This window comes from Phlebotomus papatasi, chromosome 1 (genome assembly GCF_024763615.1).
Source record: "Phlebotomus papatasi isolate M1 chromosome 1, Ppap_2.1, whole genome shotgun sequence".
NCBI lineage: Eukaryota > Metazoa > Arthropoda > Insecta > Diptera > Psychodidae > Phlebotomus > Phlebotomus papatasi.
This window is the reverse complement of record NC_077222.1, coordinates 30,234,072-30,247,305: the sequence shown is the minus strand read 5'-3', so window position 1 is coordinate 30,247,305 and position 13,234 is coordinate 30,234,072. Positions and strand designations below refer to the sequence as shown.

Below are 13,234 nucleotides of genomic sequence, written 5' to 3'. Positions count from 1 at the left end.
ATTAGTCAAAACATTATATTGATTATAATAACGTTAAACCATCACTCGGATTGAGTCGTAAGTATGTCTGGCATTAGATAAACCTCCGATCTATAGATTGTATAAGGATGCCATTAGGATTGTAATTTTTTGGCAGTTCGTTTAACAGGTTTTAAAAATAACTGCAATTTTTTGTTGGATAGAAATTCAAGGCTTCTGGGAATTGGTATAAATCTCCAGTCTGAATTATAGTTGTACATCCTACCACCCCCACCGTTTTGCATTCTCATATCTCAACGTTTAAAGAAAGTATGGAGCCCAAAGAAAATAAAATGTCTCTAACTAAAGCTTCAATTTCCTAATCGGTTTTATACAATTTCAGTATGGGAGATCGGGGCAGAATTAGTCACCAAATGAGATTTTTAATTACGTATAATTTGTACAAAAAAACGTTTGTATGAGGCTGATAAATATTTCAATGAATAGGAAGGGAAGTAGGGGAAACTGGGGCACCACCAAACACGGAGTACCACAAAACACTAATTTTTATTTCTAAACTACTTGGACTATCTTGATCATTTCTTCAGTGGACAAGCATCCCTATAGTGCCTGTAAATTCCGATAGGTCTTATCCTCTGAAGTCGAATATCCGATTAAAAATTCGCAGGTAAAAATTCGCATTTGGTGGTACCCCGTGTTTGGTGGTGCCCCAGCTTCCCCTATATATTTAGAATAAAGAGTGGTTTCCTCAGTATTCTTTCGCAGGAAAACTATAAGATACCACTATCTAATACTATACGTGGCTAATCTGCCCCAGTCTCCCCTAATTCTATTAACTTTGACAAATATTTTAATCCAGGGTATTTAGAGTATACTAGAGTAAATTAGCAGTACAGTGAGTTTTTCAAATAAACTGTGTTTCCAACAAACTCGCGAATGATTGACGGAAAGTTTGGCAACAAAAGGATTAAAGGACGTCCATCCAAACGTGTTAAGTGAGAGATACCTGATATTCTGCTGGTCCCGTTTGTACTGAATCAGGTGTGGAATCCTTCGGTGGGGTGGGTGGAAACGAGAACAAATGTTGACCCGTTTGATGACTTTGCACTTGACTAACCTTGTCCTGTGGATCTTGTGGACAGGCGAAAGGATTTCCCCACGGACTGCCAGGCGTTGACAGCTTTGGTTCACTCAACCATGGGATAGGTGCATGAAAATGTGGCCTACATACTTGCGGTGAGGTATGAGATGATGGCATTCTAGATGCTGCTGAAACAAGAGAGTATTTTTTTTTGGATTAATTGCTATACAATTTTTAGTTAGTTGCTTAATAGTTAAAACATAACAATTTGTAAATGTTTCACATTTTATCAGATTCTTCAATACTCAAATAAATCGCGAAAGGTGTTATTGAGCTCTTGTGTCAAAGCCTGGTGGTGAGGTTAAAAAAGGCCGAACTATATATATGTATGATACTTTGGTCGGGACCATGTCATTACTTATTGTATATGGAGTGTCTGTACGCTGTGTAATATTAATATTAAAATAATAATAGTTATAAGACATGGCACTTTCTGAAAGAGAAGCAAAATTCCTTCCACATATATCTTCTGCCATGGAGCATCGTCATCCCTCCCGGTGTATATATAGCCAAGAAGACAACACGGTATCAAGTGGATTAAAGAAGTTTTCTATGGTATGTACTTATATTGTGTTGGTTACTTGCGTCGATTGCGACGTAATTCATTCGCCTAAACAACAAACAGGGTGTATAATTTTTCGCAATAACCGTTCGCTTAATAGGTGGAATTATAGAGGAATGAGATCGAACATCCATACATCACATTGGCGCCCCCGGCGGAATGTGGTGAGCAGCCTCTGCCACGTACAGTCGCAAAAATCTACCACAGATTCACATACATATATCCATATATATATCATGAAAAAAAGGAAGATAGCCGCATCAATAAAATAATTGTGTTAATACTCGAGAGACATATTGTAAGATTGAGAAAAACCATGTGAAAATTATCCTTAATGTCTATCCAGGGACCTTTTTTGTGCCTAGCCATAGAGGAATTGATGAGAGTGTGTTGAGAAAAAGGAAGTAGTTATTATGTCAAAATTTTTCCTCTTAAGTATTCTAATGAGCTATATTTTTCTTGTCATTTTTTTTCTTCAAAATGCCCCCAGGCTCTATGGAACCTGTTAATAAAGGGGCAAATTACAATAAATTAAATCACATATTATTATTTAAGATGGCCCATAACTTATATTCAATTGCCTCGCGGTTTGAGAATCACAGTATTTATTCTTGAGAGATGACACATGTGCTGGTAATACTTGTTAGCTCTGCCTCCTCATAAGATTAAATCGAAAATTAGTGAGAGATAAGGCTGCAGACAAAACAAAAAATTATAAAATAACAATTATTTATATGGCTCTTTATACAGGGTGTGCCAAATTTCCGGGATGAATTTAGAAGATCATGTCCTTTATTCTAAGTAAGATATTCTGAATTAAAGGCTAGACACCTTCAAGCTCTTACAAGCCTTACGATTATAAAATCATCTCACAAATTTAAATAATTTCATCGCTCCTTCGAAGTTACTAGGGCCCAACCAGTGGATGAATAAGCATGTCTAATAAGTAAACCGTGAGTGACAGATCGGCAGATCGCACCGATCTATATTCAAGGTCGCGCTGATCGCGCAATCAGTCTTCAGGATCGTGCAGATCGGCAGCCAAAGAGAACCATGCTTCCCCCTTGGAGTCAACTCATTCTGAATCATTTTTCAGGAGACAGCATGAAAGATTCAATTTTATCTAAATAATTATCTCAATTGAATGTCTGGATAACATTTGGATTGTAAAAACTGCTCTTTCGTGAACTCCGAGTAGTTAAAAACTATTTATTTCTATTCAATATATCTGAGCATTAATAAAAACATCGAATCTTTCAGATTTTTCCTTTCAAAAAATGCTTGTTTCTCCGTTGGATCCTTTTGATTCTAACTAATGGACAAATAAAATAAAATATCTTTTTGTATAAGAATAGTTGTTCAAATTTCATATTCCAAATGCTACAATATGGGGTGCCAATAGGTCATGATGCGATTTCTTAAAGCGCTAATACGTGTTCCTTTGACCCTATATCATTTGAAAATTTATTAAACTTTCTATATAAGTGAATTAAAATCTCAAAATCTCAAAATAAACTAAGATAGTATCTTGTAAATTCCAAGGAGCGACATGAGGGTATATTTTTCAAAGTTCAAAATTCCGTTACAAAGACAATTTTCTACCGGAAATTGCTTCAAATCTGTAGAGCTTTTAAAATAAAACATAACCAAAAAAGAAAAGACTTTTGTATTTTTATATCAATTTAATTAATTAGAAACTGTTGAATTTAAACTTAGGGTTTAAGGCAGTGAATAACTTCAAAATTAAATATGTTTATGGGAGAATATAAATCAGAATTTTAAACCAGATTTGAAGATTTGAACATCAAATAAATATCTTAGAATTGCGAGGAATAATTCGTAAAACAGCAAGGTTAGAAAGTTTCAAATGTTTATAATTGAATGAAGAACTGGCGTGATATGTATCCGTGATATATATCCAGGACCGAAAGCTCTGGGCAAGATTGAAGAAGTGTTTTTCTTTGTGAAGTGATTTCAAATTTCAAATGTTTTCCAAATCGTCTGAAAGACATTAAATTGCCCGGTAGCCGGTTGCACGCAGATGATATGTAACTACCCTCAATTTTACGAGCTAATTGTCGGTTTCTGTTTTCTTCTTTTGTTATTGACTTTTCTTTACTAATGAACTATGGCCAGATTAATTTACTAATGAATAATGGCCGAACGGTTATTAAAACTAGGCCTTAAATTTTGCCATTAATTCACTCAAGGGCAACCTCACATAAATATAAATTGCAAAAGAGAAATCCTAAAAACATACGAAATATTTTTGGATTTTACACAGAAGATTGCGAATAACGCTATAAAACGACGATGATTCCAAGATAGGGTAGGTTATACCCGTTATACCAGAGAACTCGTAGAATTAACAAACTCTTACAACCCTTACAACCGATCTAATCAACATTTTTTTAAAAATATGTAATTTTTTCAGTTTTTGATACATTTTTCATTGCTCGATTTTGCATATTCGATATTATCCCAATGTGTCTGGATGTTCGGATACAGTTTTATGTCTAATTTTCAAATCACACAATTTTTGAAAATTTCCCTTAAATAACATGTTTATAAGGATGTTTAATACAAGCTTATTAAACGGTGTGTGTTTTACCTCAGACTTGAAAAATGTGAATTAAATCAGTTGGTTACTGATTTGTAATAGCTTTATCAACATAATCTTTGAATATAAATACTTTTATACATTTTACAGATGTTTTTTTACACAAAATACTTGAAATAAAACAAATTTAGTCAACCGAAAATCGATTTTGAAATTTAAATTTATGCCTCTAGCACACCTTTTAGATCGGTAAAATTTCAATAAATCAAAATTTGTGTCCCTTTTATCCCAAGAGATTTGGTTAAGTCTATTTCACTCTTTCGAACTCAAAATTGTATTGAACTAAATTTAATTTGGTGTGATGTTTAAAAGAAGAAGAAGAAGAGTGCGTAAGAAGAGGATAGACATATGCAAGAGTTCTAAAAAAGAAAGGGAAGACAATTGAGAGAAATCCGAAAAAGTTAAAATAACTATCCGGAAATGTTAATTTTACCCTGCAGTATTGATCCAAAATCGGTGTAAATATTCCCCTTTTTAGGTGTATTAGAAGTTTAAGTTACCCTTCGTCATGTTAGTTTTACCCTTAAAAAGGTGTAGAATTCATATTAAAAATGTTGATATATTTTTACATCTATAAAATGTTAAAGTTCTGAGGAAAAAAAGGTAATCGCACCCTCTTTTTTTCTTAGTGTACTTGATGTGATTTTCCTGATTTAAGGTGTGTCGGATCCATTAGAAACTAATGCCCCAAATCAAAATTCATATCTCTTTCTCTCTCTCTAATGTTTCAATGTGTTTATACCATTTTTGCATTGCTTTCTTTTGCATATTACAATAAATTCAATTTAGTTCACGTGAATTTTAAGTGTGATTTTTTTCGGTCAATAACGCGGTGTGAATTTCGATTTCATGAGATTTTACTGATCTAAAAGATGTGCTGGAGACATTAAGAGTCATGAAAATATGATGTAACTTTTAGCAAAAAAAATTGTAGTTGTTTTCTATAAAATTTTTAGAAGCTAATTTTATGGATTAGATTAGACTAAGTTTCGTAAAAATTAAGTTTTTACTAGCCAAATTTGATTTAGCTAAATACGGAGAAATATTGTTCATAATCTATTGTTTGTAAAGTTCTGTTGCACCCTGTATAATATTTAAATAATTCAAATGCATGATCGTTAGTTTGCTAATTGCTCACTATGAAATTCTTGCCTAAAATTGCAGTTTTCTAACCTGTTCAATATACAAGCATTTTCCATCCAAATTATATTCCCAATTACAATTGCTATATAGTCAGTGAGCATCGTTAACCAATTTAATTTAATTTTTTTGCTGCTTTTCTTCATCTCGTTGCGCTCAATCGGGGGCTGAATGGGTGTCCATGAGGTATTCCCAATAGGAGCAGCCCATAACCTTCTCATATGGTGCTTACTGAAGTAGTATTTTCCGTTAATTTGTACACAGTCGAGCCCCAAGATCACCGATATGATTATATCGGTAACAATTGTGTTTTATGGATACTGTCTGCCTTTTGCCTCTCACATGACTCCCAAGTTATAGAGAGAATGCGTATACGAAGAAGTGCTCACTATTATTTCCTCCTTGTTATATTGCAAATGCACCAATATGCAACAGCAATTTCATATAAAACCATTGAAAATTTTCGGACGAAAATGGATGAATGGCTCCGAGGAGATATGAGAGGATGCAATAGTGCCCGGAAGGAGGGTGAGGCACTTTTTAGCCCAAGTAACAATCGCCATGATTGTTGCCAACAATAAATACTTTTTACACGGCCACATTAAGATTTGATTGTGATAAGTAATGAGTTTGGCGAAGCAAAGTTAATTGACCGATTTTAATGGAGCAATGCGGCGAGTATGAATATTATATTCTCATAAAATAAATGTTTAAGAACTTTGAGTCATCTTCTCTCTTCACCAATATTTAACAATGGAAATTTATATGATATTATTTTGCAGACCTTTACAGGGCCTATAAGTGCTGAATTTTAATTTAAATACTTCGCATAGAAAACCAGTAAAAATCTAGCAATAAAAGTAAACTGCTATCTTTAGGCATTCGCTGCTGTGCAAAGATAAATATTTTATCACTCTTTATCTAATCGCAATGGGAAAGAGATTATATGTTCTCGAAATACGATAAAATTCTAGCAAACTGCTCGAAAGATGACAAGAAAAAATTTTGTACCTTGTTTTCTCGTAAGAGCATTCTATGTATGAGAGCAAGAGAGAACTTTATGTGTACTATACGAAGTTCTCTAGCAGCTTTCTAATGTATCGTAGATGCGCGTAATTTCGCCTTAAGGATGACCTTCACAAATCGAACATGGTAAATCAGATCGGTAAAGATCATCCCCAAAAGTTAGAATTATAGAAGAACTTACGAAGAGCGGAGGACAAAGTCAGTTTCGGAAACTAAAGTCACTCGTATCTATGTTATAATATCTAGTTCTTTTTTTATAAGTAATTAGGGTAGCTCGCGTTGCCAGTTCCTCGAAAAAATATAAATAAGTTCTCTAAAAAATATGTAAGTTCCCTAAGTTCTCATTGAGTTTCCCGACGAAACGTATAAGTTCCACGAGTTCCTCGGCCAGATTGGCTAGACTTCCCCGAAATGAATTATCCCTTGTATAATATAACATGTTGGACAGTTTCTGCAAAATTAGAAACTTCATAAATTAAAAAGAATTCATAATTATTTCATTTTATATTTAATAAATAAGAATGTTTCAACCTTAAACTTGAGAATTGAAAATTGAGAACAGTTGCCAGCGCCATTTACGGTAAAAACAGTGCCCTCAGATGTCGGAAAGATGGAACGAAAATGTGTTTCTTGTTTTTTCGAGTAATGTTATTAAAGTTTTAAGATATCTTTCCTAAGTTTTATCATGTAAATTAGAGTGAAAAGCTATTCCTGTTATTATTATAGATTTTATTTTTCTTAAATCAATCGTCTATTCAGTTTCTCAGTTCTAAGTTCTAGGTCATCGGTATCGTTTGCTAAAGTCGATACACATTCGTTATGTACCGTTTTTTGTCGATCGATACAAAGAAAAGGTTTTTGAATCCTTGTCATTTAAGACTAATGACAAATCGTGCGACATTCTGATACGATGTCGATCGCCATGCTTTGCAAGGTGTCTAACAGAATTTATAGAACAAGCAATAATAGCAGAATTTAAAAGAAAATTTACTTACATGACGATCTAGACTGTAACGAATATTGGTGTGCAGTATGAGCGGCTCGGCTTGAAAGATGAAATGTGTCTGGTGAAAAAAAAATCAAAAATCAATTGGTTTAGCAAAATAGCAAATAAAATGAGAAATTTATTTGAATAAACTAAATGAATGGAACTGGCAGAAAATGGTGTGGAAAATAGATGTAGAGATTGATTTTAGTTTACTGACAAACAATATGATTTTGATTCATTTTCTCGATAAATATCATTCTCGTGCAATTGAAAAAGAGAAACGTATCAATAACCGTATAATAATGGTTTAGAATTGAGGCAAATATCTGCAAAAAGGACTCAATTAGTGGAATTCTCTTCTGCAATCTGAAGAAAATTGCGGAGAAATTGATCTTAATCTTTTGTGGTAACAATCGTCAAATTCAAGAAAATTGCCCTGTTGGTTTTTCACAATTTGATCGTGACAATGGTCTATGACTCTGGGTGATGTCATTTTCTCTCTCGAGAGTGAATCCGAGAGGGAAACTCTTCTGTATTAATCATCCAGCATTGGTCAATGATTGCTGTAGACGCTATAATATGTATGTACATAGTCGAACAGATTGCTGGTGCACAGAAATCCCGTAATCTCTCACCCGGCAGACACTCGCGATCACACTATAAATAAATTATAATCATTGTGCTGTGATCAGAGAGTGTACGATACTGTGGCTTGAAGCTGCTGCTACACTTGCACTCCAGATACCCAGCTTCTCCCTAGAGCATCAAGGTTGTCGATAATTTGTTGACTCAATCTCACACATATTTTTCCATACTTTGATCGCCCTGGTGCTTGTGATCATCAACATCTCATGGATTCTGCTGGCAAAGGGACTGATTGCAAGTACAGCAGAACCATAAGCAGCACTTTCATTTTTCTCATTTTGCACATTGTTATCGATGCACCAGGTAATTACATTCGATGAGCATTCTCTGGATGATCCAGTAATTACAACCAGGCGTCTCCGCTGCCTTTGTGACTTTACTGAACCTTCACGATCGCTACGAGAATTCTTTCAACTCTTTATGAGCTTTGACTATTTTTGTCTATATCTATAAAATTCTGTAGTATCTCCAGTTTAACGGATGTAACCGACTTTTGAAGTTTAATTTTTATAAAATTAATCTATAATTTTAATCTTTAATTTTAGGGAAGCGTAATGAAATAGTGATTGAGTTGAATAAGGCACATTAAGGTAGTATTTTGGTAAAAACTGTCAGTAAAAATCAAATTTGACGGCGACAAAAACTTGTGTTAGTGATAGTAGATAAAATTTCAAATAAAAATATTTTTGGAAAATAAGGCCATTCGTCTCGTTCGTGGCAGATATAACAAATACTTAAAAAAAGCGATAATATAATAATAAAGGTATTTGATTTGTTCATCTTTCGTCAATTATAATTGAAAACAAAATCAAAAATATTATTTATAATGGTGGGCCTGACCGAGTCAATCATTCTGAGAAAAGTACCAGAAATATTTCCAGAATGAGGCTGATTGTACCAATTACCGACTGATAACTCTTGCTGGAATACCACCATGTCAGATGGATTTTTTTTGACTAAATTTCAGTTGAAAATTAGATAACAAAAATGTTTGATATATGTTAGCCCTTTAAGGACGATTGGGTCACCCGTGCCCTATAGAGAAAATAATTTTTCCTGACTACCTAAAGTTATTTTTTTCTTATGTTTGTACGTAATTCCAAAGTAGAAGGTTAAAGAAGGAATCTAGGATATTTTTTGCAAGCTTACAGTTATTTGCTATATAGTAAATTTTTAAGTTTAAAAATGGGAAATATTTAAATTCCCATATTGAATATTGATTTTATTTATTATTTATACTTCCAATTTTTTTTTTAAGCAAAACCATTTTAGAACAAGAAACTACAATACTCAAACATAATATTTTTCTTTAAAGTGAAAATTATCTGTCATTGGTATCGCCAGAAAAATTACTTAAACTTTACGGCTGTTTTTGTCCCTATCGTTCGTAGAGGCAAAAAATACACCAAATCAGACTCTGTTGGCTTTTCTAAGGTTAGATGTAAGACGTTTCACAAGTTTTGTTTATCCGTTTCATTTTTATTACTGATTTTCGGTCAGCGAAAACTGTCTCGTCGTTAAAGGGTTAATCTAATTTGAAAGTAAGCTTTTCTGCAAGTATTTTGGAATTGATCAGGTCAAATGATGGAATTTTGGCTTCTCCTGTTAATCCAACTTGCGGATTATTGACTAAAATTGCGCAAAATATGAACACGTTAGTATATTTTGTTTAATTGCTTAATTAAATTGTATAAAATTGATCAACCAAAATATGTTTTAAAATAAAATAAAATTTAAATTTCAATGATGCATCCACTCCTTTTTAATTTGGTTTTGTTGGAAAAACATCTGTTGGAAAAAGACTAAATGGATTTAGGTTGCGATCCATAGATGAGATTGAACCCGAGAAAATACTTGACCCAGGGCTAAAGCTCCTTCAGCCCTCCTTGTGGTCAGAAATACCATATGCCAGAAGAACCTACCCCGAGCATCCCTTTTTGGTCCTAGTGTACCCCAGATTGGGTGGGAGTGTAAGAGACAAAACGACACGTGAAACATTCTCCTTTTCCAAGATATCCCAATTATTTTCTAAGCTCCATTGAATCCTCTTATAAAAATCAATCCCTGTGAATATTTGATGAGCCATATTAATATTCTAAAAGAGGTTCTTGGCACTTTGGAATAATGCCTCGGTTAAAACACGAAAAAGTGTCTTAAACATCCTCAGTATCCCCGGCAGAATTATTTTCATTTCATTTTCATTCATTTTTATAAGTTTTATCATCGCAATATTTTCTGAAAATTGTTTTAGAAAACTTATATTGGATAAAAGGAATCAGGCTCTGGCGATAAGAGTGTTACGAGTATGCTCTTTAGTCTAAGGTTTATTCATATGGCTTAACTATTCTCGATCTAGTCTCTTTAATCAAGACTCTTCAATTCAAGTTCTACATAGTTTCTTAAGAAGCAATTTTTATTGGGAAAATATTCACTTGTACTTAGGCAATTAAACTATCGGATTCAGAAAAAAATCACTAGAACTACTTGCAGTTTATCTTGGAAATTTGAGGCTTTCGGGAACTGAGTAAGCCTCTGGTCTAAATACCGCTTAAGGGTTGATCAATATGATTCTACCCCAAAATGATTATAATGATATTAAATTTCTGATTGTTATTAATTAGCAAAAACCTTCTTCATCAGAACTTTCTCACTTCTGAACTCAGAAATTCATCAAAGTATTTAATTACACAAAATAAGTACTTGAACTTTTGCATTCGTCTGTAATTTATGTTAAATTATCATTAATGAGATATTGCAAATAAAACAATTATATTGCACTTCTTTTTGGTATTCTGTTTATTGGAAATTTTTTTTTAACTCTTTTTACCTTAAGATCTCACGTTTAGAGTACCACAACAACACCAAAGAAGGAATAAGATATTTGGTGAAAGAAGAATTACTAACAAAGATTTTGTGATACAATCATCATGATGCCCATTTCTTCAAAATATAATTCATACTTATGGTTTTTTGTAATAATTCTTTGGGATGTATAGAATTTTCTAAAGAACATTCCAAAGTCTCTCTTCTGCGGAAGACACTCCATTGGTCAAGTATGGTCGTACATGGTAACAGAAAGTTGAGCTCGTATAGTCTAATGGTACATAGAAGAGTAATATATAAAATATACGGCATTATGTGCGTTTTGCTTCATGCATTCAAGCCAACAATGTGACTGACAGCTGTGTCCGCCATTTTACAGAATACCGCGATAAAAATCAGCTTTCAGAACTCATACCTTCCTCTACACTGTTTCTCTCCCTCTCTCTTCTTTTTTTTTTATTATTTTGAGCACTTTACCTGGCCAAATGTGTACGCGTAGTCGCATTGCCAACACTCCATCTAATGCTCATGAACCACCCGTCGTATATGCCATCATCATTATGTTCCTCGGTCATACGCGAGGGGCTATTCAATTGGCTTTAAGTGTAGTTGGTAATGCGAAAAATTCGAAACTAGTGCCAAAAGAAATAATGGAGTATCTACAATTCAAATTTAACAGGACAATTAGATTTTGAGTTTATTATTCTATATAAAAAATATTTTTAATTTGGGATATAGGGGAGGGATGTTATATTTATTAAAGGAATATGAAAACCTTAAAATAACCAAGGATAATCAATTAAATTCTATAAAAATGATTAACCTAATATTTGTTAGATTTTAAAATTTGTAAAGCAAATGTTTTAGTATCTTTAAATAAGTTTTGATTGTTTTCTTCGTTTTGTCTTTATTTTATTTTGATGATTTTTGTTTTTTTTTTAATTTGAAATCAGTGTTACATGTCTGGTATATTATTTTAGTCGATGTTATGTAGGCAATTTCACATAACCTCATTAGAACAATGTACTAAAATATTGGAAATGAATTGTTTTTATTTTTTAAAAAGGGGATTAGTGGTGCAATTGATAAGATTGTTCGACTCTTGGACGGTTGGACCCCCGACTCGACTGTCACAGTTGTGAGTTCGAGTACGGTCCGGTGAAAATGATTAAAATGTCTGAAGGACATTTTTTCACGAAACATTGCAAACTGAATAATAAATTTGTAAAAACTGAACAATGTTCAGAATGGCAGAAACAGTCCAGTACATCAAAATAAATATAAAGATTTTTTTTTCAAAATTGTATTATTTATTCATTATTTCGGAAGTGGAGAGCTCCTACGAAACACCCATTTTAACGGTGTTTTTAAATAAATCCAGTATAAATATTATATATTATTTAATGTCACTATCTATGAAAAGAATTCGTAACCTAAATTTCTAATCAGAATATAAAATAAACGAAAATATTAACGAAAACGACGCGATATCAAATGTTCCGTGCGTAATTTCGTACACAAAAGAAAGTGAACAAAAATTCTTTTTTAGCAACAATTCTTGTAGGGATTATCCAGAAGCAAAAATATCCTAAAATTCCTGATTAAACTACAAATTTTTTATCAAAACAAACCATATATATTTATATATTATGTATTTATCATTCATTTAGTATATCATAAAAATATTTGTAATGGATTCATCTCTTTTTGCTAGTTAATCAGTTTTAGTTAGTTAATAGCAATAAATAATTTTAAATAGACTATATTTCAATGACGATAACTATGGTTATAAAGTGGTTCAAAGGGTTGAAATGTGTCAATGTTTAGGAAAGATCGTTTTACCACCCGACTAACGAATAATAATAATAATAAGTGAGATAATTTAAGAATCTCTTCTTAATATTCCCCAAAATCAAAAATACATATATATTCGACAATAAAATCTCATTAGTAATAATGGGAAAGTGAGCAGCCCCTTGGCCTCACTCATACGTATGCTACATTATGTATATTGAATTTCCCCAGTTTTAACATACAGAACAGCATTAACATACAGAAATGTATCACGGCACACAAAGAAAACCCATCCAGGACATTTTACCAGTCAGTTTTAGTCATATCATCTGGTTCTCGCAGGAAACTTCCCATAGAGTGACCATATTTAGGTTCCAGAGAATGACTTTGAATTTTGTCTACCACAAAATTGCTCCTCTATACCTCATAGTGTTTTCCCAAACACAGACGAAGAGTCATTGGACGATGGGGGAGTTATTGATTCACAGTTGAGGAATCTCGTGATTGCGCACGCGA

The 13,234-nt window shown here is 33.0% G+C and overlaps 1 protein-coding gene across 17 annotated transcripts in view; it reads right to left on the bottom strand.

The window, feature by feature from the left end:
• The window catches only part of LOC129799618 (GATA-binding factor C), a 118,610-nt gene that overhangs the window by 61,676 nt on the left and 43,700 nt on the right, over positions 1–13,234 (bottom strand). For 4 of the 17 annotated variants that reach the window (XM_055843653.1, XM_055843655.1, XM_055843663.1 and 1 more), the window contains exons 3-4: positions 7,464–7,532; positions 986–1,248 (exon numbers count right to left, since the gene is read on the bottom strand). In XM_055843653.1, the coding sequence (XP_055699628.1) occupies positions 986–1,248; positions 7,464–7,532 (332 nt within the window). The remainder of the gene's footprint in view (positions 1–985; positions 1,249–7,463; positions 7,533–13,234) is intronic. The other 13 variants (XM_055843654.1, XM_055843656.1, XM_055843664.1 and 10 more) reach the window with 5 other exon arrangements.